Below are 27,599 nucleotides of genomic sequence, written 5' to 3'. Positions count from 1 at the left end.
CCTCAATGTCCCCACTCACAATTCTTCTGACCAATCAGAAGCCTTGTCACCAATGCGCTGTCGATACCCATTTTCTACAGATTGCATTTTAAAACCTTTTAGCAAGAAGTACTCGCAGTGTTAACACCCCGTGCTCCATACTCTCAAAGTGACCATGTTTCACCTATAATAGTGTTAAAAATTCTGTTACGCCATATGGACATCATAATATAATTTTGGGAAACCTGTGTTTGTGATTTGTTTGGTATTTGGTCGAAAATCTGTTCAAGATTCAAGATGGGTAGACTTTCAAGAATCAAAGATCAAGAATCGAAGACTAGACGAGATTCGGCATATTTAAGTGTGTATCTGAATTGTACCATCTGCCCTTCAAAGTAAAGTCCCCAAACTACATTCCCCTATTGTTAGAACAAGCGTGGTTTAGTAATTTTCAGGTAGAAGTATTAAGGCGGCCATACACATACGCAACTGGCGCTCTGATTTCATAGTGACTGGCACGGCTTGTGGAAAATACTAAGTCAGGATTATTCCATTCGTGACTTTTTTAGACCTGTACAGAGCACTACCGTGCTTGCGGAAAATACGAAGTCCGGATTATTCCAATTAAGTAAAATGAAAAGCAGCTTATGAGCAATTACTGGAATTATGTAAAAAAAAAAATATAGATGCAAACAGCTTTTGTGAAAGCCAAACTGTCAGGCTTTCATGGTATCTTTTGACTAATATAAATCAATTTTACAATTATTTTGTAAAAAATTTTAAAGGATAAACTTGGCGATAAAAGCATTAACATTCTTAAACGACTGAATTTCACTAGTAAAACATTTGAGAGGAAATCTGTCCATAGTGATCCATACCACACCTTTCATCAATATTCATATTCATTCCTCTCCAGTGAACTTAGATTTTTATACGAAGAGAGAGAGAGAGAGAGAGAGAGAGAGAGAGAGAGAGAGAGAGAGAGAGAGAGAGAGAGAGAGAGAGAGAGAGGAGAGAGAGAGAGAGAGAGAGGAGAGAGAGAGAGAGAGAGAGAGAGAGAGCTCTGTGCGTATGGTCAATACCCAAGCGGACTGGAGCGTGTGCTAATCCCGGCAGGACAAACCCCATGCCAGTTACGTACGTGTATGGCCGCCTTTCGATTTTGTTGATTAGTTATCATTATTTACCATAACCGCTCCCCAACGACCCATAATCACTTAGCCAACTCATACCTTTAGTGCGCGCGCCCACACCCCTTACCCCACCTTCCCTCAGTGAACCATATGGCTCCGTAGTGGTTGCCGAATTCAAACATGGCGGCTGTGATTACATTTCACCAAACACTTGGTAGATCTATCTGTAGAACTACACGGTAATCTAGACTATGGCAGTTGACATTTCCCTGTTATTTTACTTGCTTTACAAGAGTTGAAGGGATATTTTTTTGTTCCACTGGAACTAAACTTTAATTAACCTTTGAACTCGCACATCAGCCGCTGGTACTGTCATGTGGTCTTCAAAGGTAAATTACAGCTTAGTTACAGTGGTCCAAATAATTATTACATTCAAAACTTGTACAGCAAGTAAAATAACATAGTCTAGGCCACTGCGGTTTGATTCTGTAGAAATACCATTCTGAAAATCAGAGTTAACTTGCTATCCCAAAATAAGACGCATCTCTAACCCCTCGGGGAATGCCTGAGAATCGAACTCACTGCCACCGAGGTGGCACGCCAGCACCGTACCGACTACGACACTGAGGCGCTTTAAGACATCAAGTAAAACGTAATTTGACCATAGTGACTTAACCTAGGCATCATATAGCTACATCGACCAACCATAAAATCGGCCTCAAATATGAAAAACAAACACTTATCTTAATTTACCTATGTATTGAACAAAGTCCCATCTCAATCTATATTTTGTTAGTATAGCCGAAGCCAATGACGTAGGTAAAGGTTATGTTCCTGGCGGTACAATTGTACGTTAATAGAATCTATGCTACTTACGAACGAACAGTGTTCCGTTGACGAAGGGAACATATAGCCATTGTGGAGGGAAACCAAACCAAAGGTCTGTGTTACTATGTTATAACAACTTAGCACTATCCCAATTGTGCTAAGTTTTTAAAGAGTACAAAAATCCTAAATTGCAGTCTTTAAATGTCGAGTAAAGGGAGCTGACGTGAGCAAAACCCCGTCCACCACCATCATGAATCTACACCGACCAATACCAAGCCAGGCGACTCTCGCCAGGTCAGTGGTTCTGGTCACTCCCTAAATTAATGGGCTAATTTGAACGAACTATTATCCGCCAATACCCTCTATTTAAATCTAATAGTACTGGTAAACGTAAACTTAATCATCGCATTCAGAATACAAAGAATCCTGTTGGTCTCACTAAAGAGAGTACCTCGAGGGTAAAACACCGAATGGCCAGTCTTTACCGTAGCGCGACCGCCTTCCCGAAAAAGTACTACAAAGTACTACAATGGGTCCTGCAACCAAGGACAATACTATTAGTTCAAAGAGTCCAGCGTCCGTCGAAGAAAATATACCCAGCTGTCACTACTTCCTACTGAAATAAGTAGTTTTCTCCAAGGTCACAAAATTAAGGCAAAATAACAAAATTAAGGCAAATAAAGCCCATACCTAGTATATATTACGATTTTCAGGAAGATGGTCGCGCTAGGGTAGAAGTGGCCGCCAGGTGGCCATTTGGTATTTTACCCCCCCCAAAACCCGTTCCCAATGGGGACCCTCTTTACCGTAGGATAGAGCTCAAAGGTAAATTACAGTCGTCCGAATAAAATAATACTCTAAATTCTCGTTTAGGAGGTAAAACTGTATAGTAACCGGCAACTGCCATATTGTAGGTCGCCGCGCGCAAAAAAAAATAAAAAAAAATTCCATGTACTGCCGAAGCAAGTACATATACTAAAATGTGGAACGCTTCACGATTTTGCGTGTCATCCGGAATTCTTATAGAGATCTACAGGGAGAGCGAGGGTTACGTTCAACTAGTTTAGTTCCCCATTTCGTTTCCAGTTAAAACACAGAGTAAACTAAGGCTGCAGCATTTCTTTGCAACAGCAAGAAGTACATAACTAATCGTCTCTGTAGTGCAAATACACATCTAATAACCACAATATATACATAAATTATAAATTTCGAATGATTGAAATAACAACTCTTACCTTAAACAGGAGTAAAGTTGGCAGAACTGGAGCGCGGCTGCGCGATATCGTCTTCCTTCCAAGTAGTCTGGCTGCACGAAATTGTTAAGTGTTAACTGTGCAAGACTGGGTCCCTCTCTGACTCTTCAGTCTGGCAGGTGGCGGATCACAACCGCACCGACGATTGAAACAAAGTACGTGGACCAATCACAATGACTCGTAACTAGACCAGGACCAATGAGAATTCTCACTTTACCGCTAAACGTTTAGCGGCAGCCAGGCAACCAGACGTGTACTCTACGGGATGCGACCAAGGGCCCATTCGCCGGAAGTGACATTTTCCTGACGAACCATTCAATATACACTAAGCATATTCTTGTTTTCCTTAGTATTTATCACGACATACTTCGAATATCTGTATAAATATACTAATAAAATCAAATAAAGTTTACTTTACATGAAGTTGGGGGATAAAGACAGCGTCGAAACGACGTGGGCGTGACTTTGTGATATTGCTTGACGTTTCGTTCGTCCGATTCGTCTTGCAGTGTACGCGTTCGCTGGGTTACGTTCCGTCCGGTGCTCAGAACAACGGATGGAAAGTAGCCCATGGAGAACACGTTTACTGCAACTTTGCTCACTATCGGAATGAATAAGCATGATACGTTCTGCGTCTTTCAAGTTGCAACTCTCTCTCTCTCTCTCTCTCTCGTGAATCAAACAAAACATTCTTTTCACTGTAAAAAATAATATAAATGAATAAAGCCGAAGGGTAATCACATTAAGGTCGAAAACAGATGCTGCTTCTCTGTTTCATTTTTTCTTCATCGAATAATGAAACTAAGCGAATGAATGTCATTTTGAATCAACACTATACGGCAACTTGCACTTTCCAATGACAAGGAGGTCTTTACCCACTTTATCATGGTGCTTATTAGTAGCAACAGGATATTCAAGTTAGTTTTATATCGTTTACCTAAATTGCCTGCTAGTATTGCAGTGTTTGTGTGTGTGGATGTATGCTCCCGTAAAAGAATTCCTGAATTAGACCTACTGTTGTGCGTCTACCTACAATGACCGTACATTTTTGGACAGGAGTCTTTCAGATGGCTTCTTTATAATGCTGTAATTGTATCCACAAACCAAGATGTTGCAATTTATGGAACAGAACACAAAGAAGAAAAAGAACTCTTCCATGTAGATCTACCCTCTTCCAGGACGGAGGCATCTTGCCATCGTTACGTACACTCTAAATGCCACCTTGAGGTTTAATTTACACGCTCTTTAGAATTTAGGCCTAAATTATACTCAAAGAAAACTAAATCACTGAATGCTTAAATTTTACATAACCACACAGACATACACACACACATTGCATTAGTGTACTTGACTATAAATATGCAACGCGGAAATCGAAAGTCATGCCCAAGGCAATGAACAAAGACCGCCAAACACGTATACTACTAGTACACCACCCAACAACATACAGTCGTGTTCAGTACGTAATATTGATGATAACCGAATTTCCCAGAATCAACGTCAACGTGGGTGTTTTCAGGGGACCAGCAGTTATAGAATTTTAGATTAGATTGCGCTGTTCATTTTTTTTTTTTTTTTTTTTAAGAACTGTATATTTGGTATCGTCGCCAATATGCCTATGTGCAATAAATCAGACAAACTGTGAAGTATATATTCTTTTACTTACTACTGACACATTATGATGGTCGGTCTATATCTATGGTTAGAACTTCTGCCATTACTATTTTTCGGAAGAATCTTGAAAGAAAACGAACATTTTGCATGACAACCTTGCAAAGAAAAAAAAAATACTGTAAGCGCTGTAATAAAAAAAAATTACGACAGTGAGCTAACCACGTTTGTTTCTTCGTAAGCATGAGATCTGAATTTTTATAACAGCTAGAAGGACGGTAAAACGAGCAAGGGCTGTACACACATGTCCAGTGTAATATTGAGCCCGTTACCGAGTTTCGTTTGTAACAGAGTCGAAAATGCCAGTTTCTGCAAATTCATTTCAAAAAAGAAATAGTGGAATCTTTGTTGATTCAATGATATTTCTATGACCAGTTTCATTTTCAGTGCAAATGAGTCAAAGAGGCGCAGCAGCTGTTTTCAACAAGACTGCAATTATACTTCGTAGCGGGTAGGCCTAGTGCCGTCAGACTGAAGGCATTACGTAAAGTTCTTTGCAGCATGCCTCTGGGCCTTAGCTACAACCCTTTTCGTTCCTTTTACTGTACCTTCTTTCATATTGTCTTTCTTCCATACTTTCCACCCTCTTCTAACGGTCGATCCATAGCGCAACTGCGCTGTTTTCTGATGCAACTTACAAAACTACTTTTTTCTTCTTCTTCTTTACTGTCAATTTCGGTTTCAGCGCTGAATGGCCGATCATAGGTCCCTGTGTTTGGCCCATAATCCTACAGCATTTCACTTGCTGTAGTAATTAAGACTCATCACGAATTCGTATGATGGAGTGTTAATTCATAGTGACTCATCAGAAGCGTCTGCATCGTTGGTTGCCAACAGGAAGTGGGGCTGATAATGCTGAAGGTTAAGCAATGTCCTAATCGAGACGAGAAAGGAGAGATAAGAATGGAAGAGTTTTTTTTGTTCATATGTTACGTTTATGAGAACACCCGCACACTGAAGTAGTGTGAACGAAAATTTCTTTGTAATTAGCGTATTAGCATTCGGCATTTTAGCTGCGTGATTGAAGAATGCTGAACCCCCACCCCAACACCCACCTCTCTCTCTCTCTCTCTCTCTCTCTCTCTCTCTCTCTTCTCTCTCTCTCTCTCTCTCTCTCTCTCTCTCTCTCTCTCTCTCTCATAACAGTCACATCGTCAATAACTTGTCTTTTCTTTTCTGTTTCCTATCTTCAAAAAGTTTTATACAATTGTGTTTCATTCTTGTTCATAGTTCAACTACAAACGTTAAGGACAAATGAGGTTATTCAGCGCTGAAACGGAGATTAACAGTAAATGTTTGAAAGGTGTAACAGGAAGAAAACCTCTCAGTTGCACTATGAATCAATATTATTGTTAGGGAAGGATGGATTATGTAAGGCGGAAGAAAGAGAACATGAAAGGAGATACAGTAAATGGAACGAAAGGGGTGGCAGCCAAGGGCCGAAGGCACGCTGCAAAGAACCTTGAGTAATACAGTCCAACGCAAGAGGTGCACTGAAGGCACTATTCTGCTACGACGAGGGAGTAGCTCATGAAGTCATTTAGGCCAATAATAGGTAACTGGATGAGTAAATGGCAGGTTATACGTGGCAACCATTTAACACACACGGCTCCTACAGTCAAGAATCCGATGTGTTGCCGACCCAGTTTTATGAACATGGGACATGGCCCTCTCTCTCTCAGCACCTCTATGCGGCCCCTGGCTGGCTTAATTCCGAGTTCCGACCACTTCACCAATCACTCGGCTCTGTCTCCCGTAACTTCATAAGACTGCAGGGATGACTTGCAAACCATCTGATGGAGGGTCGGGGGAGATCAGGTGGGTGGGGGATGTTAAAGACCGTTTCGACCAAATTAAACTAGATACAATACATCCTATATACGTATATTTATGTACTGGTATGTTTGTGTGCCTAATTTTACCAGCTTCATGTAGTCAAGTTTGGTATAGGCCTATTGCATGTGTTTATACATGTCATCGATTCTTAAATTCTTACATACACACACACACACACCACACACACACACACACAACACACACATATATATATATATATATATATATATATATATATATATATATATAGATATTATATATATATATATATGATAATAATATATGTATATATATATATAAAGGTGAGTATTTAAACAAAAATTACTATTCATTTTTGACCAATTCAAAATCGACACTGCATACGATCGAAAGTTTAACTAAGGGCAGCTCACAGAGACGGCAGAAAACAATGCTGTTTTTATGTTTATATTTGTTGTGTGCGGTGATTATATGTTTAATAGGTCAGGCAAAATGAAAAAGAAGGTGATACTCGCTTTTATTCGGTGTTGTAGTACTAAGCAACACACCTACGAATTGTATCTCCGAGAATTTTTTTTCTTTTATTCGGTGTATTTTAAAGTGTTATGCACTACTGTGATGTTTAATGGGTTCGAGCAAGTTAGGACAAAGAAAGTGATATAGGTACCCATGTTTATTTGGATAGCATGCCTACTGTACTGCATATATCCATACAAGAGAGAGGGTTAGAGAGAGGGTTTCTGTTCTTATTTTCAAAGTATATATATATATATATATATATATATATATATATATATATATATATATATATATATATATGTGTGTGTGTGTGTGTGTGTGTGTGTGTTGTGTGAATACCAAGGTATGGGGAGTACCATCTTTCCTCGCCAGCTGTAGATGGCACATCGCATTACTTTATAATTTACGATTGCTGGAAATCAGTGTTTCACAGGCGAGCCAGTTGCCAGGGGTGACGGAGAGGTTGGGGCGAATGTTTAAAGGGTTCAAATGAATAACACCACCCCCCAACCTCAACTCCCAAAGAACACACCTGGAGTTCCACCTGGTCTGTGTTGCGAAAATAAATAGATACGAAAGATATATATACATATATATATATATATATCTATATATATATATATATATATATATATATATATATATATATATATGTTACATTGCAGTGGCTACGTTTTTACGGCGCACGGAAATAATACGAAATGGCATAAAAATAATTCTAGAAAATTAATTACGTTTCTACTATTTTTTTCAGAAATTGAATACGCTTTATTTTTTGTATTCGCCATATTTGATTTTATTTTTTAATAGGTTTCTTGCTATTTTTAAAGATGAAATCCTTATAAAAGACATTTTTTTTTCAGTTCAACGAAGACAAAACAACACGTACGTAGCTACACGGTCTAGGTCCTTGGTCTAGACCGTGCATACGTAAACATTCGTTCGAACGTTCCCGTCTCTCCTGACGCCTACCCCCGGCCCTATATCAAGAAGGTCCCGAAGCTCCCCCCCCCTCACCCCCCACCGCGCTGACCACACAACACAGATGACGTGGAGGTAGTACTACAGGTTTTAAACGTGTTCGTTTGTTTCGATCACAGCCCCATTCCGGACCGTAACTCAGTATTGCCAAACTACCGGTAGATCTAGAGATAATAATTCTCTCTCTCTCTCTCTCTCCTCTTCCATTGACAACATCAATTTAGCCTTTTTTTCTGGTTCGTTAGAGTTGGCAACAGTGCTGTAATTGTGGTGACAAGTGTGGTTTTACAGGCGCTGTTGCAACAAAGCCGGCTAATGGTGGTTACTAGACTCAGCACGTTTTTCGGCCACTGCACATCCACCATGGCCCCGTCCCTGGACCCCGCTGGGTGCCAAGTGCCAACACTTCAAAATTCCACCTTACACCAACTGATCCACCAGTTGTCAAATTTGGCTCTCCGGTCTACGGACCTGATCATAGGCTTACTGTGATAAAATGCATACTATCTCCTCAGTGACTCTGAATGATGATATATTATAATATAAAGAACCTTCAGTCCTGTGTTATAAGATCATAAACATGCCGATTTGTATTGATAATACATAATACAGGCACAAGAAAGGGTTATGTAAATTAAATGAAATAGTCCATACAGATCCAACACAAGCGAACGATGGGCTTTCAGTAGTAACCTATATTTTATCTCATTATTATTATTTGAAAATATAAAGGCATATGGATATGGGAGTGAGAATAAAATGTATTTTAATTATGTCTTACATGTTTATTTTAAACTAGGAGTAGGGTAGTATTCAAAAGAGCATTCTTGTCTACGTATAATATGAGGCTACCTTGGTGTGAAGGAAACGCTGATTGCATAATGGCTGAAAGACAGGGAATATCTTTTGAGAATACTTTGCCTAGTTAGATAATTGTTTCTTGAACATACAGATAGTCTTGATAGCTCAGTGGCCGGAGCAAATTCTGGAGTATTTTGCCAAATAATTTATTGAGCAAAAGTTTGAAAAGTCACGGAGTTTCCATATCGCCCTCTGTGCGCTGATGACATTACCTACAACATAATAAAAGGATACCCATGAAATTTTGTTTCTAAGGTGCTATATCACTCGAATCTTTTAGTACCAAGTGAAACTTATTTAAGAATGTATGAAAATAATATCTGCATGAGAAAATCGACTGAATCAATCATGCCAATGAAAAACTAGTCAATATTGAATGTCAACAACAATTGGAAAAGTATCTGACAAACAAATGCTAGATTTGGGGAAATTTCCTGCACAACCATCTTTTCGTAATATTTTCATTTGATCATTTTCTTACTGTGGAGTTTTTAGTGTTCTTTGTTGTCATGATAAATTATTGATTTTCTTTTTTAATCGTGAAATGCTTTCTGTTAGGTATCCGACGTATGAGAACTATATGTTGTTCGGATAAGTAATTAGTGTGAGATCCAAATGTATCTGTATGCGAGTTACGTAGACATATGTAGCCTACATCTCTATTGCATAATAATAACGGTAAAGGTAATACCACACCTACTTGAGAATGGCACTCTTGCATTACTGTGGTTTATTTAATATGATACTGATAAAATAATTTTATTAACTAGTGAAGAAGCCTATAAAGGCACAGAGTTGAAGGAGAGTTCGTGGTGTTTTTTATGAAAAAGATGCCCACGTCTACATCAGAGAGTTGGAGTGACGCGTAACGTGTGTGTGTGTGTGTGTGTGTGTGTGAGAGAGAGAGAGAGAGAGAGAGAGAGAGAGAGAGAGAGAGAGAGAGAGTGCGTGCCTGTGTGCGTAATTGAGTGTACTATATGTGACTGCATCTCATCCAGAATTGTAGGCCTACTGTCACATATCACCGTTACTACACTACATCAGATAAACATGTCGAAATTCCCGAGTTAAGTGTTTTGAATTCATTTTTGAGAACGAACTTGAGAATTATCTTAAAAAGTTTTTTTTTCTTTTTTATTTTAATATGAACTCTCTAGTTCTGTATTCGCATTAATTGTAGTACAACTTCTCTTTTTTTTTCAATAAAGTTACGGATCGAACTTCTTGGTTCGACTTTTGAATTGCCCTCTTTTTAACTTTGGTTTATTTGCGTGCCAATGCATTGTAATTTCCTTTAAGTAATTCATTTCAACATATTTATCATATGATATACCCAATTGATATGTTCAACTTTTATTTATTAATTTTAATTTTGAATTAAACAAGTGTATTTCAACACTCCTCCATTTTATGTAACGTTTCCCGTGATCCAAGCTTAGCCTAGTGGTTGATCCGATAAATTGCGTTCATACCTTGAAGTTATAGAAACAAGGTGATATATAAAACGAGTCAGTCCTCTAAAGTTTGAAAGAGAGAGAGAGAGAGAGAGAGAGAGAGATGAGAGAGATAGAGAGAGAGAGACGAGAGGAGAGCGAGAGGAGAGGAGAGAGGAGGAGAGGAGAGAATGAGAGAATGGGGGGGGGGGGGCGGTGCATACCTCTCGTCGTATCTCACAGCAACTTGATCGAATGACAAAGCAACGTGTCATGCGTTCTGGGATAATGTCGTTAGGTCAACGCAAGCAATTCGTTGATCAGATTCATTCGTTGATATTCGATTTAAAGTGGAATTGTTTGGGTTTTGTTCAAGAAAGCAACAGTTCCACACCCTTGTCTTTATCTGGTAACTCCGTCTCTTATATTAGTAATGATAGCAACACATTGAGGATAGAATAGCCTATAAGTAGTCTGCCACTGACTTTCATTGTCTGGGTATTTAATTATACATTTTTTAAAGTACACCCTCGTTTAATATACGAGTAAAACAATGTTGGTTAGTGCAAACAAGCTCCCATACCTATAAAGAAAGCTAGGCCAACCCACTGCTATCATACCCATTTTTCTGTTAAAACAATTCCACGACAAATATATAAGATGTCTCCTTGTTATGTTAACCTACCAAATAAAGTTCCCATGCCTAAAAATAATAACAGCTTTATATGTCGTCCGATTTCTTATAAAGCTTTGAGCATTGGTGGGCGAAATCGTATTTAGGTCAACATGTTGGGCAAAAACGTCTTTGGAGTCGCAATGTGGCGCAATCTTTAAAATTGATGTATATAACACAACTAATCATCTTCCGCGGGTGGCTTATACAACAGATTTCATTAAGCTTCATTTCTGCGTTATATTTAGTCTTTTTAATGATATTGTGCTATAAATGGTGGAATAATTAAATGGTACTACTAGCCACGTATAGAACTTGAGTCTATGATGCAATACAACAGGCGCATCATATAGCTCTTAGCCATTTTATGGATAAATGTACATTAATGACTTGTGTATCAAAGGTTTCGTTATGCAACTATAAACAAGAATTGTGATAATGATACTATACATTCATTGTTCGGAATACACAATTATTGTTCATCAATGCTGTTTCGGAAATTCGGACAGATATGTCGATAAGAATATTGCAATGGCGTAGTAGTATAACAAGCGTGAAAGTGCAAGAGAAACGATAACCGATAGTAAACAAAGCAAAAATTTTGCTTTATTTACTATCAGTTGTTTACTTATTGTTCATTTTGCTGCCAAATGAACAATTAACAATGTTTAAAATGAATCTTCGTAAGATATAAAACATTTCTCAAAAAAGGGGAAATATCAGGTGAAAGGTTTGCATAGAAAATTTTTCATAAGAGACACATTTGCACCAAAATTAGTACATTTAGCCATCCACTCTTTTAACGAAGGCGCAGGCTTTAGCTGTTGGGCAGATGTCGCAGATTGCTGTGGGGATACATCTGTTTTTCCCATCGCTCGACAGAAAATTCTCACTTGAACAAATGGGCCACGTCACTGGAGGGTAGCGTTCGAGTGAGGTTGCGGTTTGTATGATCGTTTGTTAATTAAATCACTTAAATGCAAGTATAAAGTACGATTAATGATATTTTAAATAGATAGAAATAGTATTAAAAATATTTTATAAGTTTGTGAGTTGCAAAAAATATCAACGATTGGTGGATGTCACCACAATGAGCGTTTCTTTTCCCCTTAAGAAAAATGTTTGTAAAGAGCAAAGCTGGTTGCATTAATAGAAAACGCCTACTCCAATGTTTACGTTAATGAATGGTGAGGGATGGGCCAGCGGCGTAGCGGCGTTGTTGTGGGTTGTGAACTGTCAAGTGCCGCAGACTACTGATCTCACTACTACCTATGTAGTTTAACAAAGGGGGAAATATTAATATTCTTTTTTACCCTGGTGTGAATTGAGTACACAATACCGATATTTCCTGCAAAGTGCCAAGGTTAATCACGAAAGGAGTTAGAAATGGGGTCCTTAAGAACTCGTGGTGCCGGGACAATGCTGGTGATGGCGGGAGTAGTATCTGTATTTCTAAGCCTTCCTTCCGTGCTAGGAACATCTGACGACCCATTCATGTCGTACGATTTTCTGTACAACGAGGGTATAGAAAAATACTTGGCAGAAGACTGGGAGGGATGTATTAAATTCATCGAGATGGCGTTAGAGGATTGGCATTGGTGGCAAAAAAACATCGTAAGGTGAGTACGGTCCTGACTGTGTAATGGGTAAAATATTCCTTTAATTATTAGTGATTTGTTTAGGAATTGATTCATCCTCCTCCTCTAATATCCTTACTGTTGTAAGAGTGATTGGAACTGTGAAACGTTTTGTAATGATAACAACACATTGACAACTGGGCACAAAGCCAGTAGCTATACCTAGCTACTATATATCGGTGATCGTAGGCAAGGTCATTGTAACCCTTGGTGTGCAACATGTTGTTGGTGTTATCCATAGGGGCGGTAGTGCCTTCAGTGTACCTCATGCAGTGCACTTTAGGCTTACTACCTAGCTACTTACGGTTCATTGCAGTGTCCCTACGGCTTCTTCCATCTTACTTGCCACCCTCTTCTAGCAAAACTCAATTCACTGGTGCGTAGGTAGGTAATAGTAACTCCGCAGCGGGTACCTAGCCTATATCTTTCGAATTTGCAGTTTCCTATACCTAGTAGGTAGGTAGCCTAATTGGGTTGTTTAATAAGAATTTACTGTAATTTTTGGGTGGTGGACTCCTAATCCCTGGGGGCTAGCTATTATTGGCTAGTGGACTGTAATTAGCCCCTACGGGTTAGCTAGGTACTAATATTAAATACTGCGAAATCCATTTGATGCCCCAATCCCTAGTGGCTGTTGTGGTAGATCTAGGGTAATTATCCACGGCGGCCTAGACTATGGCAGCTGCGGTTGTTCTATGCAGTTTTACTTACTGAACAAGAATTTTAAGTAATATTTATTCGGACGACTGTAATTAACCCCCAGGGTCCAGTACTAAACACGGCGAAATACATTGGACGGCCCAATCCCTAGTGGATGTCGTATCCACAGTTACGTTCCTTGCAGTCGGTGTGGAGTGTTTCTGTAGAAATACCGCTGTTGTATTCGCGGGAATGTTTGTTGCAGTCCATGCGTAGTTATTGCCTAGGGTATTTCTATATAAGCATTTTGCGGCGCTACACGACGGTACCAGAGGGTGCTATGTATTGACATACTATAGAGTTCAAAGGTAAATAATAGTTTAGTTACCGAATAAGTATTACTTTAAATTCTTGTTCAGCAGGTAAAACTGCATAGAAAAACCCCAACTACCAGAGTCTAGGTCGCATCAGAGTAGGGGGAACAACTGACTGGCCTAGCGGATCCAGTTTCCACCACGTGTGAAGCCACCCTCCGAAAAAGTACTTTAACGTGTCTTGACAGTGGAGATGGGCATCAGTCACGAGTTGTTGGTCGTGAGAGCAGGAGCTCAAGACCTCTACTCTCCTTTCGAAGTAAGTATTTTCTCCAAAGTTAGAAATTAAGGTCATATTTTAATATTAAACAGAGGTTAATGAAAGTTTGGCTCTACGCATTGCACACATACCTCCATGACACTTTCAAAATTTTTACTTACAACTCCAAATATTTAGAAGATTGACACCATCTTGATGTTAGCAGAATCGCTTTTGTCAATAAACTTCTCATTCCATGTGCTAAATCCGCACACCACTTGTACCCATAGACGCTGGGGCACGTTCTTCACAAAAATCTTAAACAATGACTTCCAACCATGACTTATTCAAGGAAGCGTGCACTAGATAATTATTTGAATAAATAGTTAAACAACAGTATAAGGTCATGAATTGCATAAATTTTTTTACATATTCATGGTTATTAATATGAAAATATTCGTTGTTGAAAAAATAACTAGATTCCTGACTCAAATATCAACAGTTTTGCTGTGAACAATACCTATGGCATTCTTCGCACTCTTCTATTGTTTGTCAGTGTTGCCAATTGTTATGTGTTTACCGTCCAAACTGGGTATTAGACTTACACAAAACCGGGGAAATAAGTGAAATTAGCGTATCTATTTGTAGTATATATATATATATATATTATAGCAGTTTTATCATTATTGCATTAATATGACAACTAGAATTCATGGAAACAGTTTGTAAATGCATTGGCGTATGTGTGAAGCTCCACTAGATTGGCAACGATGAGTCATTTTGCCATCTGCTCGCATCTACTTTAGAAATATCTGTAATTTTTAGGGGTTAATTTGGTTGCAAAAAAGGGATAATAGACATGAATTAAATAAACATTTTGAAGTAACAAAGTACTAAAGTTAAACTAAATAATGAGTAAAGTAAACAATTAAGGGAATAAAGCTTTGCACCTCATAAACCGTGTACTAGTCGTGTGCTGCCTGCAACTGTGTTTGTGGAGTAAGTGCTTAGGAACCAGGAACCGCGACATAGTTCAAGTGCAATTTGGAGTGAATTAAGACCAAAACATGTATAATTACAATCAAATAAGCACTGTGGAGTTTCAGTTGTGATTGCAGTAAGGATAAAACCACCGATTACAAGATAAAAATGAATTTCAGTTTAAACCATGACCCCGGGAACAAGAAGTTTCATACTTTCACTAATATAGGCAACCAAATTTTGTTTTATTGTGCTGATTACAACTGCAATCTTGAGTAAAATCAATAAACATTACATATACTATACGCTAACATTGTTGAAATGAGTGCTGGGAAGGCTGGGAAAGTTGTTGTATTTGCTGTGCTTACGAATGGCACCTCAGGCATTTGCCGCCATATTGGATTTCAAAACTGCCTTGAAAACATATTTTAGGAAGAGCTCACATGCTTATTGTAGTTCGTATGGCACTTTCATATATCACACTATGTTGATGAAGCTTCAATGTTTTGAATGGTATGCTTAAAGATGTAATTGTATTCTTGTTTCACCAATTAAATATCAAGTGAATAAGGCTGATCCACGCAATGACGATGGATCCACTGCGGTGGGTGTTTCCCCCTAGTTATATAGATCTACCATTGCCTAGAATTACTGATTTGCTTAAAGAAATACCCATGATTCCTAGTGCAACTGCGATGTTTTCCTACTGTTACACCTTTCAGACCTTTTACTGTCAATTTCCATTTCAGTGCTAAATGACCTCATAGGTCCCTTGTGCTTTGCCTTTGGCCTAAATTCCATCAGTAGCTATTCAACTCAACTCAACATGTTGGTGCAGTTAGATGCCTTACCTAGTCCTGAATTGTACACTGGTTTGGTTAATGACTTATTAGTTATACTATTAATCTGGTATTATTTTACTTCATTTCCAATTCTCAACAGGCTATTAGAATTTCTTGTTCTTCTGCCTAGCCTCCTTAATATGCTTACTGCAAAAAGCTTATTAAAATCTACTAGAAATGGGCAGTACCATTTATGAGATTTCAGCAAATGTAAAGGAGACAATCACATGAAGCTGTCATCTTTTGTTGATATAATGTTTTGACTAAACAGTTTAGAAAAGAATGTATACCTACATAGGTAATGCAGTACTGGTGAGATGATTAGGGAAATTTACTAGGATAATGAGAAATTTGTTGTCTTTTGTTAATGTTTTTATAATCATCCCCAAGAACTGGTCCTAAACGTGGCAGAAGCCCTGCTCTATGCTATTTTTACTCCCAGCCCCTTAGGATGAAAGTAAAAATAGGTATAGACAAATGAGGTTAAATTTCTCAGATTATCTCACCAGTACTGCATCATATAGTCTACAGTCTTTTTTTACATTGTTTAACCAAGTAGTACATATAGCTCAATGAAGAATGTTGTCTTCGTGCAACCATCTCCTTTGTGTTTAGCCCACTGAGGTGTTTATTCAGTGGTATTAATTTACTTAAAACCTCTATTGCATTTGGATTTGAAAGTATCATTGGTTAACCCTTAAACGCCGAAGTGGTAAAAATAAAAAACTCCCCCGAATTCCAGAGCCGGTTTTGAGTGAGCGCGGAAGCGGAAAAAATAATTTTAATGTATGACACTTACCTGGCAGGTATATATATAGCTATATTCTCTGTTCCACCTGGCAGAAATTTTCAAAACTCGCGGCAAACGCTAGTAACCTATTAGTAGTTCAGGCAACCACCACCCCGTTACCGTGGCGCTAGCGCTAGGAACCGTTCCCAATTGGGCCAGATTTTCTCTGCCAGCCGAACCGGCAACATTGTTGGTGGTTCCCTGCTAGAATTTTCATTCTCGTTGCTGACTGATCTTGGATTTTGGTATTGTACTCGGAAACGTTAGCTTGGCATTCGCTTTGGATTGTTCTTTAAAGATGTCTGATACTGGAAGTATGTTTAGAGTGTGTGTAAAAGAGGGGTGTAAGGTAAGATTGCCGAAAGCTTCGGTCGACCCTCATACCGTTTGTAAGAAGTGTAGGGAGAATGTGTGTACTTGGGAGAATAGATGCATTGAATGTGAGAATTTATCAGAGAAGGAATGGAAGGTCTTTATGAAATATGTTGAGAGGCTTGAGAAAGATCGTGTAAGGAGATCTGTTTCTCGTAGTGAGAAGTCAAATTCTTCGAGTAAAAGGAGTGAATGTATTTCCTCTCCAGCTCCTTCTAATGTAGAATTGGTAGTTCCTTCTCCCCAGGTATCTCCTGCGCCCGCTGCTGTATCGGAGGAGGCGAACGATACAAATATTGTGAAAGTGTTCGCTGCCCTGGCGTCCATGGGCGACCAGATACAGCGACTTACAGATAGAGTTAGTGCTTTCGATGTCAGTGAAAGTGTAGTGGAGGGGGCGTCTGATCGTCTCTCTCGTGCTCCTAGACCTAGACCTCTGTCAAGCTCCCAGACCCAAGGGAGAGGCATGTCGACAGTCGAAGGGAGGCGAGAGAGGTTTTGTCACGGTCAGGCGTCCCTTCGAACAGTCCTGTTGCAGGTTCCCAGGCTGTTGCAGTTCGCCGCAGAAAAGGCGTAACTGGGAAGTGTGCGTCCTCGGAAGGTTCGACTTCCGAGCGAGAACGTCGGTATGCAGTGGTGTCTCGCCCACTCAAGAGGACGTTCAGGACATCAACTGCTCTCGAGAGACAGGTGCAAGATAGTGAGGCTTGGAGTAGTCCTGAGGTGTTGTCTTCCTCGGAAGACGGGGACGCAGTGCCGATCAAGAGGAAAAGGATTTTTCGTACTAGAGAGGACGCAGGACGCACTGGTGATATACGTCCGTCTCGGCATGGTATTTCCATGGGAGAATCGCCTCCATCTTCTCATGTATCCTCCCCTCGTATTTCTCCGTCGGGTAGAGTACAAGATCGCTCTCCGTTAGGTCGCAGTCCCGCTCGTAATCCTCATCCTTCGTCGTCTACCATTCAGGAGGATAGTACGAAGCATTTCTTACGGGAAATGCAGTCCAAGTTGGCAGTGCTGGTGAAGTCTTGGGATGCTCCTGAACAAGCATCTTCGAGGCGTAAGGACGATTTCCTTCCCATTAAGTCTTCTAAAAGGGAAGACAAGGACGCGTTCGCCGAGGACGCAGGGCGCACTGGCGCTAGGAGGAAAATAGTTGCGGAAGAAGCAGGACGCAAACGTCAGGACGCGGGAACAATGGTGGACGCAGGACCAGGACGAGGGCGGGGCAGGAGGCAGGAAGCAGGCGTGTCTACGATGGACGCAGGACGCAGGCGGCAGGACATCGAGAGGCGGCAGGACGCCGACGCCTCGGTAGCCGCAGGACGCAGGCGGCAGGACATCGAGAGGCGGCAGGACGCCGACGCCTCGGTAGCCGCAGGACGCAGGCGGCAGGACTCTATTCCTTCAACGAAGCGTCAATACGACGAGGATTTACAAGACATTTCTTCAGCAGAAGAAGAATTGGAAGTAATTGAAGAAAAGAATACGGAACCTTCTTCAGATTATAAGGTTCTGACTTCACGTCTTATGGCTGTTTTTGAGGGGGAATTTAAACCGACAGCTCCGTTATCCCCCTTATCACAGTTTTCCAAGACTAGGACTCCAAAGAAGTCCTCTTTCCTTAAAATGACAATGTCAATTTCGGCAAAGAAGGCCCTTCAACGGGTGAATGACTGGATGAAGGAGAAGAAAGAAGCGGGAAAATACTCTTTTGTTTTTCCTCCAGCTAAGTTGGCTTCTAAATCAGGAGTATGGTACGCTACTGGAGAAAGTCTAGGCCTGGGAGTACCTGCCTCCTCCCAGGGGGACTTCTCCAGTATAGTAGACAGCTCACGCAGACAGGCGTTACAGTCTGCCTAAGGTTTGGTGGGACGTCTTCAGAATTTGACCATCTATTTAAAGGGATTTTTAGGACTTTCGAAGTCTTCAATTTCTTGGATTGGTCTTTGGGAGCGCTAGCGAACTCCCTAGAAGAAGAGGATTCGCAGGACTTAGAAACAGCTAAGAGCATTATGTCCTGCATGGATAAGGCTCTGAGAGACGGAACGAATGAACTGGCTTCGTTATTCACAGCAGGAGTACTTAAGAAGAGATCGCTGTTGTGTTCGTTCGCTTCAAAAGGAGTTTCTAACTCTCAGAAATCGGAGTTACTGTTCTCTCCTCTTTCGAAACAGCTGTTTCCTTCTTCAGGTGATTAGGGATATAGCTCTCTCCCTTTCGCAGAAAGCCACTCAAGATCTTCTTTCTTCTTCAGTTAAAAAGTTCTTACCAACCAAGTTGGTGAAGAAGACTCCAAAGGATACTAGGCCTTCGCAACAGCCCTTTCGAGGAAGAACATTCGCTCGACCCGCCTTTAGGGGTAAGAGAGTACCCGCGAAAAGAGGAGCCAAGACCCCCTCTAAAGAATGAGAACTCAGTCCTCCAGACGACAGTGGGAGCCAGACTTCAAGGTTTTTGGGAAGTTTGGCAGAATATGAAGGCAGATCCCTGGGCTGTCAACGTAGCTCGGGAAGGGTACAAGATTCCTTTCTTGAAAAGACCTCCTCTCGCAACATCTCCGAGAGCCCTCGGGGCAAATTACAACGATTTAGAGAAGAAAGCGGCTCTGTGGGAGCAAGTAGCTTCCATGCTAGAGAAAGGAGCCATAGAACCTGTTCTGGATCACGAATCTCCGGGATTTTACAACCGTCTGTTCCTGGTTGCAAAGTCCTCGGGAGGTTGGAGGCCAGTGCTGGACGTAAGTCAACTGAATCTTTTCGTAGAAAAGACCAAGTTCACTATGGAGACGAACGATTCAGGTACTGGCAAGCGGTACGTCCAGGGGACTGGATGGCGACTCTGGACTTACAAGACGCATACTTTCATATTCCGATTCATCCAGGAAGCAGGAAGTATCTAAGGTTTGTGATTCAGGACAGGGTCTTTCAGTTCAGGCCCTATGCTTCGGCCTTTGCACAGCCCCTCAAGTGTTCACGAGGATGATGTCCAATGTGGCGAGATGGTTACATTTAAGAGGGATCAGAGTGTCTTTTTATCTGGACGACTGGTTGATAAGATCCAATCAAGAAGTCAATGTCTGGAGGACTTGAGTCAAACATTGGACTTGGCAAAAGACCTAGGTCTGGTAGTGAATATGGGAAAGTCTCAATTGGAGCCCCAACAACAGATAGTTTATTTGGGGATTCAGATATCGGCAGTGACTTTTCGGGCTTTTCCGTCCCCCGAGAGGCAAGCCCAATGCATTCGGAAGGTGCAGGACTTTCTAAAGAAAGACCGATGCTCTGCAAGAGAGTGGATGAGTCTACTGGGCACACTCTCTTCGCTAGAGAGGTTCATTTCTTTAGGAAGACTGCACATGAGACCTCTTCAGTTTTTCCTGAAGGATTCATGGCCAAGAAAATTGCAACCGGATTCCTTCCAGTTTCTAATTCCGGCCGAAGTAAAGGAGGAATTAAAGTGGTGGCTAACTCCAGGCAGGTTAGCAAGAGGGATGTCGCTTCAGCAGAAGAACCCAGACCTGTCTTGTTTTCCGACGCGTCGGACGCGGGTTGGGGAGCGACATTAGGCCCTCAAGAGGTGTCGGGACTTTGGAGGAAGGTCGAAACGAAGTGGCACATAAACAGGAAGGAACTGATGGCAATTTTCTTGGCTTTGAAGCACTTCAGAGAGTTGATTCGAAACAAGACAGTGCAGGTCAAACTCGGACAACACCACGGCTCTGGCATACATCCGGAAACAAGGGGGAACTCATTCTTTTCCCCTTTACGATCTGGCAAAAGAAATTCTGCTTTGGGCGGAAGAGGAAAAGGTCGTGATACTCACCAGGTTTATACAAGGAGAGAAGAACGTGGGTGCGGACCTGTTGAGCAGAAGAGAGCAACTTCTCTCGACGGAGTGGACGTTGCACATGGAGGTTTGCCAGAGCCTGTGGAAGTTGTGGGGCCGTCCGGTAGTGGATCTGTTTGCGACAGCCAGAACAAAAAGGTTACCAACATATTGCTCTCCGGTTCCAGACCAGGAAGCAGTGGCGGTCGATGCATTCCTGATGGATTGGTCAAACTTAGATCTGTACGCTTTTCCTCCGTTCAAGGTGCTGGGGAAAGTGATGAAGAAGTTCAGGGAGAGCAAAGGAACGAGGATGACCTTAATAGCCCCGTTTTGGCCGGCCCAAAGTTGGTTCACGAGGTACTGGAATGGACAGTAGATACGCCAAGGACTCTTCCGCTAAGAGTAGATTTACTCAGACAACCCCACTTCGACAGGTTTTCACTAAGAATACCCTCGCTCTGGGTCTGACTGCGTTCAGACTATCGAACGTCTGGTCAGAACGAGGGGATATTCTAGAGAGGTGGCCAGTGCAGTGGCTAGAGCCAGAAGAACCTCCACAATCACAGTGTATCAGTCGAAGTGGGACAATTTCCGGAAGTGGTGTAAGAACAGGAAAGTGTCTTCATCCAGTACCTCTGTGACCCAAATCGCAGATTTCCTTCTATACTTGAGGAAGGATTTACGCTTGTCAGTTTCGACAATCAAAGGTTATAAGAGTATGCTAACCTCAGTGTTTGACACAGGGATCTAGACATCTCGAATAACTTAGACCTTAGAGATCTGATTAGGTCGTTTGGTACGAAGAAACAATCAGATGCAGGCCACCTGCTTGGAACCTGATGTGGTCTTGAAGTATTTAACTTCTAGCAAATTCGAGCCCGTTAGAGGAATCCTCTCTGAGAGATCTTGCTAAGAAGACTATCTTTTTAGTAGCATTAGCAACTGCTAAAAGAGTTAGTGAGCTTCAGGCCATATCGAAGAAGGTGGGATGGAGACATGGCAATGCAGTGTGTTCATTCAAGAAGGTTTCTTGGCAAGAATGAGAATCCAGCTAATCCTTGGCCAAGATCCTTTGAAGTTTTGGGTCTAGCTGAATTGGTGGGTCAAGAGCAAGAAAGAGTTCTCTGCCCAGTGAGAGCGTTGCGATGTTATATAGAAAGAACAAGAGTTATCAGAGGGAAGTCTGATGCTCTGTGGTGTTCAGTTAAAGATCCCACTAGACCCATGACGAAGAACGCTCTAGCCTTCTTCATGAGAGATTTAATTAATTAAAGAGGCTCATATGTTGTGTGAAGAGCAGAGCTTTGGTATTTTGAAAGTGAAGGCTCATGAAGTCAGGGCAGTGGCGACTTCATTAGCTTCTAAAAAGAATTTAGCCCTCAAGGAAATTATTGAATCTACATATTGGAGAACTAATTCAATATTCGCGTCTCATTATCTTAGGGACGTGCAGACAACCTTTGATAATTGTCAGACGCCTAGGTCCATACGTGTCCTCGGGTACAGTATTGGGCAAAGGAGTTACTACCCCATAACCTTCTTTTAAGCTAGTTGATTTTATTAGGTGATGGTGTTTGTGTTTATTGGTCGTCTGAGAAAAGTGTGCGGTACTTTTCTCAGTCTTGTTAGTATGATCCGGTGATGGTGTGTTGTAGTTTCAGGTAAATGAATCTGTTACTAGCTTGAATGCCGTCATAATAAGAGGGCGTAAGGTTCTGTCAACACATTGGTCACGTCCAGTTGTCAGTTCCAGTCTTAGCTTCTTCAACATACAGGACACTTCCTTGTTGAGAGCTACTAAGGTTTAAGCAGGCTTAGAGGCAGGACCTATGAAGTCAGCTACCTTAGCAGGTAAGGAACCTGGAGTTTTAATATTTTAATAATATTTTTATACTCTAAGAATGTTGCTGTCCTTGACCCACCTCCAAATGTGTCAATCAGCTATATATATACCTGCCAGGTAAGTGTCATACATTAAAATGAAGTTTTTATGATAAAACAAAGTTTAATGTATACTTACCTGGCAGGTATATATAATTTAATTCCCACCCGCCTCCCCTCAGGGGACAGGGTTCAGAGAAAATCTGGCCCAATTGGGAACGGTTCCTAGCGCTAGCGCCACGGTAACGGGGTGGTGGTTGCCTGAACTACTAATGGTTTTTTTTTTACTAGCGTTTGCCGCGAGTTTTGAAAATTTCTGCCAGGTGGAACAGAGAATATAGCTATATATATACCTGCAGGTAAGTATACATTAAACTTTGTTTTATCATAAAAACTTCATTTTTTCAAAAAAATCACAGCGTGCTTAGTTTTGAAGATTAAGAGTTCATTTTTGGCTCCTTTTTTTTTCATTGCCTGAAATTTAGTATGCAGTCATCAGGAATTAAAAATAATATCATTATCATATGTAAATAATGCGATATATGGTAGCAAAAAAAAAAAAATCATAATTGTATTAAAATCACGCTGTGCAAAAAACGGTAAAAGCTAACGAGTTTCTTTTTTTTCGTTGTATTGTACACTAAATTGCAATCATTCTGATATATAATACATTGTAAAACTATAAAAGCAACACCGGAAAAATATTATCACAAAATGATGTACGAATTCATAACGCGCGGACGTAAAAAAATGTTTTTTTCAAAAATTCACCGTAAATCTGAATATTGTTCTAGAGACATCCAATTTGTTTCAAAATGAATACAAATGATTGAATATTACGATACTGTAAGAGTTTTAGCTTACAATTGCGTTTTTCGACCATTTCGGTAGAGTCAAAGTTGACCGAACATGGTTTTTTTTCTATTTATCGTGATTTATATGCAAATATTTCGAAAATGAGAAAAGCTACAACCTTCAAATATTTTTCCTTTTATTTTACATGAAATTGCGCACATTTTCATATATAAAACTCTATGAAATGCCTAATATGAAACGGAGCAAATTTTCCGAGAATTCGATGTACGCAATTCGGAGATTTATGGCGGAGAATCCGCGCGCGGAGGGAAGGAAAGTTTTTTTCATAAATTCACCATAAATCGAAATATTGTGCTAGAGACTTCCAATTGGTTGCATAATTAAGGTAAATAGTTGAATATTACTACAATATAAGCGTTTTAGCTTACAATTGCGTTTTTCGACCAGTTCGGTAGAGTCAAAGTTGACCGAAGGTTGAAATTTTGTCACATCGTTATTTATATAAAAATATTTCAAAACTGAAAAAAGTTACAATTATGAGTATTTTTTGTTGTATTTTAAATGAAATTGCGCACATTTTCATATATAATGCTCCATGTAACGGATAATTTAAAATGGTGCAAAAATTATGTCAAAGTGACGAAATAATTTTTGAGATGTGTCACTGATACTTTTTAGTGCGATAAGAAAGAAATTCGCGCTTGCGCGCCTACGTAATGATTGTAAACAAAACAACGCCTTGATCCGTGAACTCCCAGCATCCCCCAAGGCGTGTGATTCAAAAGTTTTCGGCTGGTAGGCCTATAAGTATTTTTCCGCAAATTTAAAAAAAAAAATTTTTGAGCCGACGTATAGTACGTCCATTCGGAAATCGGGGGAGATTTTGACTCGACGTTTAATACGTCCATTTGGCGTTTAAGGGTTAATCATATCATCTTATGTTCTAATGTGCGCTTTGAAAATTTATGGGTAAATGTAAATGAGACAGCTGCATGAAGATATTGTATAACAATATAGTTTAACCCCTTGTGGAGCGGTAACATTCATATATGTTTACATATAGCTTTGTGGTGAAGTCCAGGTAACATACATGTATGTTCAAGAATACACGCCATACAGTTTGAACGAATTTTGTGGGAAAAATGTTTCAAGTGCAATTTATCATTATTGGCAACTCTTCAGATCACACTACAAGAGTCAGAGTGAGCTTAGATTAGGTCTTGCTTGAGGTGGTAAAGGGGAATGTTGTCGCAACTTCCCATCCAAGGATGCGTCATAAATATTTTATAATAAATATACTTGGAATGTGTTACTGCTTTTAGTTCTTATGGTATGTTGGTGTATGAGGTGTAATTATAATTTGTTCCTACACAGTATACAAACCATTGGTCCTTTGCATTAGGAACTACCTTCAGCAAAGCTGGAAATGGCCGCTAGGCTTTTGTTGCAAGGCAGTTCGGTAGTTGAACTACCACACGGGTGGGATGGCTCCCCCACTCAGGTAAACGCATTCCACCTTACTTTTGGCCTTCATCGGGTTCGAACTTTTATCACATTACTCTCTGCTCGACTGTCATTAGTATTTCCCTTCCATTTCCATAGTGAGATCTTTCCTTATTTTCACTATGCACATCAATATCCTGTGCATGTTTGCTGGTGATAGTGGTTCAGTTACAACATGCAAACCCATGATTATGTTAAGTCAACTCCAAAGCCCTCCCTCCACAAGTGAGCATGGCTGTGCAGAAATTTGAGGTCAGTGTGAATGTTGATCCTCATGCTCTCTGTGCATCTTGCAGAGGCCAGGATTGCAACAAGTGTGTTTCTTGGTTCCCTTTGCAATGGGTAAAGTTTGCAGGGAGGAAACTTGACCAGAGAAAGGGCACCAAGACGCCGTCAGATGGTTACACGACTCCAACTACTCCCTTGATACCAGACTCTTCATCCTCTTTTCTGTCTCCCAGCAAGCTTCTCTGCCTTGCTTCGTCTTTCATGGAGGAGGCCTTCTCTTTGCCCTCTTCGTCCAATTCGTCAAGCGATTAGGATTGAAGGAAGGTGGGGGTTTGAGATGATCTTGGTACGGAGACCTGGGATCGCTCTTGAGTTGAATTTTCTTTGGTGCAACAAGACGCCTCCTCCCCTAATCTGGATATCCCTTCTTCAGATATGATGGAGGAGCAGCTATCGGATCTCGCGGCGGCATGGCGTTCTCTAGGCCTAGCGGGAACCCCATCACTGCAGGTCTTGCTGTTGCTCCTGGCTTCCCCCGTGACGACTTATAGTGAAGACCACCACCTCTGTCACCACTGCTACGTTTGCTTAGGTCCCTTATCCGGTGTACTGCCTCATCTGACTAATACAACTCCCTTGATGGTGACAGGAACTGCTGTGCACCTTATGGCACCGCGAGTCGTGGCATCTCCCCATCCGCAGTTTGTGATGCTCCTGACCATCATCACTGTGTCTGTTGTTCCGGAGGGCACTATTGCTCATGCTGAAGCACTGGCAAGGGTGGAGCAACCACCTGCCCTGTAGTTGCGCTGGCTCCTGTTATCCAGGTAGCCCCTGTTCCTTATTTGCAATCTCCCTCATGGATGAAGGACTTTACTGCAATCCTGAAGAAGGTAATGAAGAAGTCGAAGAAGAGGTCCCGTAGAGTGTCAACATCGTCGTCTTTCTCATTGTTGTCATCGTATTCTACCTCGTCACCTCCTCCTTCCAGGGCATCTTAGTCTAAGAAGAAAAACGTTGCCTCTCATCCTCCCATGAAGTCTCATCATGAGTCTTCTGGGGATCTGCTTCCCTCTTTGGAGGAACGAAAGGGTTCTCTTGTCGGCTCTTTCTCACCTGCGGCTGGAGGTACCAGTCTGCAGGCCCCCATTAGGCCTTCAGAACCTGGCAGGGCCTTGGTCTGACTGAGATGCCTTGAATGTACGAGCCTCTATGGAGCTTCACACGTCCCAATCTGCTAATGGAGATTCCTCTCTCTGTACCAGTGAGCGCACAGGCGAGAGAAAGGGAAGAGACACTCAGGTACCTCAACTCTCCCTGCCAGTACTTCTACTGGTACCCGAACAGACACCCGGAACTGCCTTAGTGTCTAGCTGAGCACCTGGAGAGGCGAGGACATGGTCCTTTGTACAGACTCCGTCTACAGGGGCTTCAGCACCAAAGGAGTCTGGGATATGTCATGAGAGGAACGAATACTCTCGTAAGGAGGCCGTTTGCTTGACTCCTACCAGTTCCCCATTGCGTAGGCATGAGAGGGTTGACTCGGCCAGATCAAAGGCTTGGCTCGAGCTGGGGCTGCAGCTCAGCAATGCTGAACCGATTACCCGGCCCGCCAGACGAGAACTGCTTCGTTCCTCTTGGGATGGAGCCTCTCCTCAAAGGTGCTCTATGAGACCTGTTCCCTCAACCTCTTGGGGTTTTACCATGAGGCAAGACTCAAACAGGGAGGACTCCATTGAAGCTTCACAGAGGGGTCCTGCTTCTCAATCTTATGCCCCTGGCTTGGTCCTTGGACCAACCAAGGCGTATGCTAGGGTAGTGAGGGATGGACCTCAGCAGACTAGCGAGGTGCTTCCCGCGAGGGGATGGTAGATTGGGAAGACTGCATCTTCGAGGGACTTGAGGGTCTGTTACCACGAGATGTGAACACCCCCGAGATACAGAGGACATTTGCAGAGATCATGGTGCTGATTCGTCAGCGCAATGATCTTGGGGGGAGGACCTTCTGCTTCGTCAGTAGACCATCTCTCTAGGCTGGAGTCTTTGTGGGGCCCGAAGAAGGAACAAGGCCTCATGGAACTGCCGTCGTCTTCTCTTGCCGACGGAGTTCTCAACCAGGTGGACAATCTTGTCTCCGGACAAGAGAACTCCCTCAGGTCTAACTGTTCAGACAAGTTGCTTCCTCCTCTACCTAGCCAGAAGCGATTCTATCAACCTTTGGAGAGGTCATCGGCAGCTAAGCAGGAAGCGATTCTATTAACCATTGGAGAGGTCATTGGCGGCTAAGCAAGTTGACTTGGGTCTAGTTTGCCTAGACCTCAGTCTCTCGTTGCAATAACTGACTAAAGAGGCAGTCT

The 27,599-nt window shown here is 41.4% G+C and overlaps 2 protein-coding genes across 5 annotated transcripts in view; one reads left to right on the top strand and one right to left on the bottom strand.

Annotated features, from left to right (window-relative positions):
- Nucleotides 1–3,870, bottom strand: part of LOC135219966 (uncharacterized) — a 100,588-nt gene extending 96,718 nt beyond the window's left edge. Inside the window, exon 1 of one of the 4 annotated variants that reach the window (XR_010315541.1) lies at nt 3,176–3,870. Coding sequence is in view for 1 of the 4 variants with exons in the window: in XM_064257208.1 (XP_064113278.1) it covers nt 1,989–2,021 (33 nt within the window). In the remaining 3 variants the exon portion in view is untranslated. Of the gene's footprint in view, nt 1–1,988; nt 2,151–3,175 lie in introns of those variants that run through there. The other 3 variants (XM_064257210.1, XM_064257211.1, XM_064257208.1) reach the window with 3 other exon arrangements.
- An 8,444-nt stretch (nt 3,871–12,314) lies between these two features.
- The window catches only part of LOC135219964 (prolyl 3-hydroxylase 1-like), a 173,252-nt gene continuing 157,967 nt past the window's right edge, over nt 12,315–27,599 (top strand). The window contains exon 1 of the mRNA XM_064257207.1: nt 12,315–12,765. Coding sequence (XP_064113277.1) covers nt 12,533–12,765 — 233 coding nt within the window. The 5' untranslated portion in view covers nt 12,315–12,532. The remainder of the gene's footprint in view (nt 12,766–27,599) is intronic.

This window comes from Macrobrachium nipponense, chromosome 1, assembly GCF_015104395.2.
Source record: "Macrobrachium nipponense isolate FS-2020 chromosome 1, ASM1510439v2, whole genome shotgun sequence".
Taxonomy (NCBI): Eukaryota; Metazoa; Arthropoda; class Malacostraca; order Decapoda; family Palaemonidae; genus Macrobrachium; species Macrobrachium nipponense.
The sequence above is the reverse complement of the archived record's forward strand: the minus strand, read 5'-3'. Positions and strand labels throughout refer to the sequence as shown.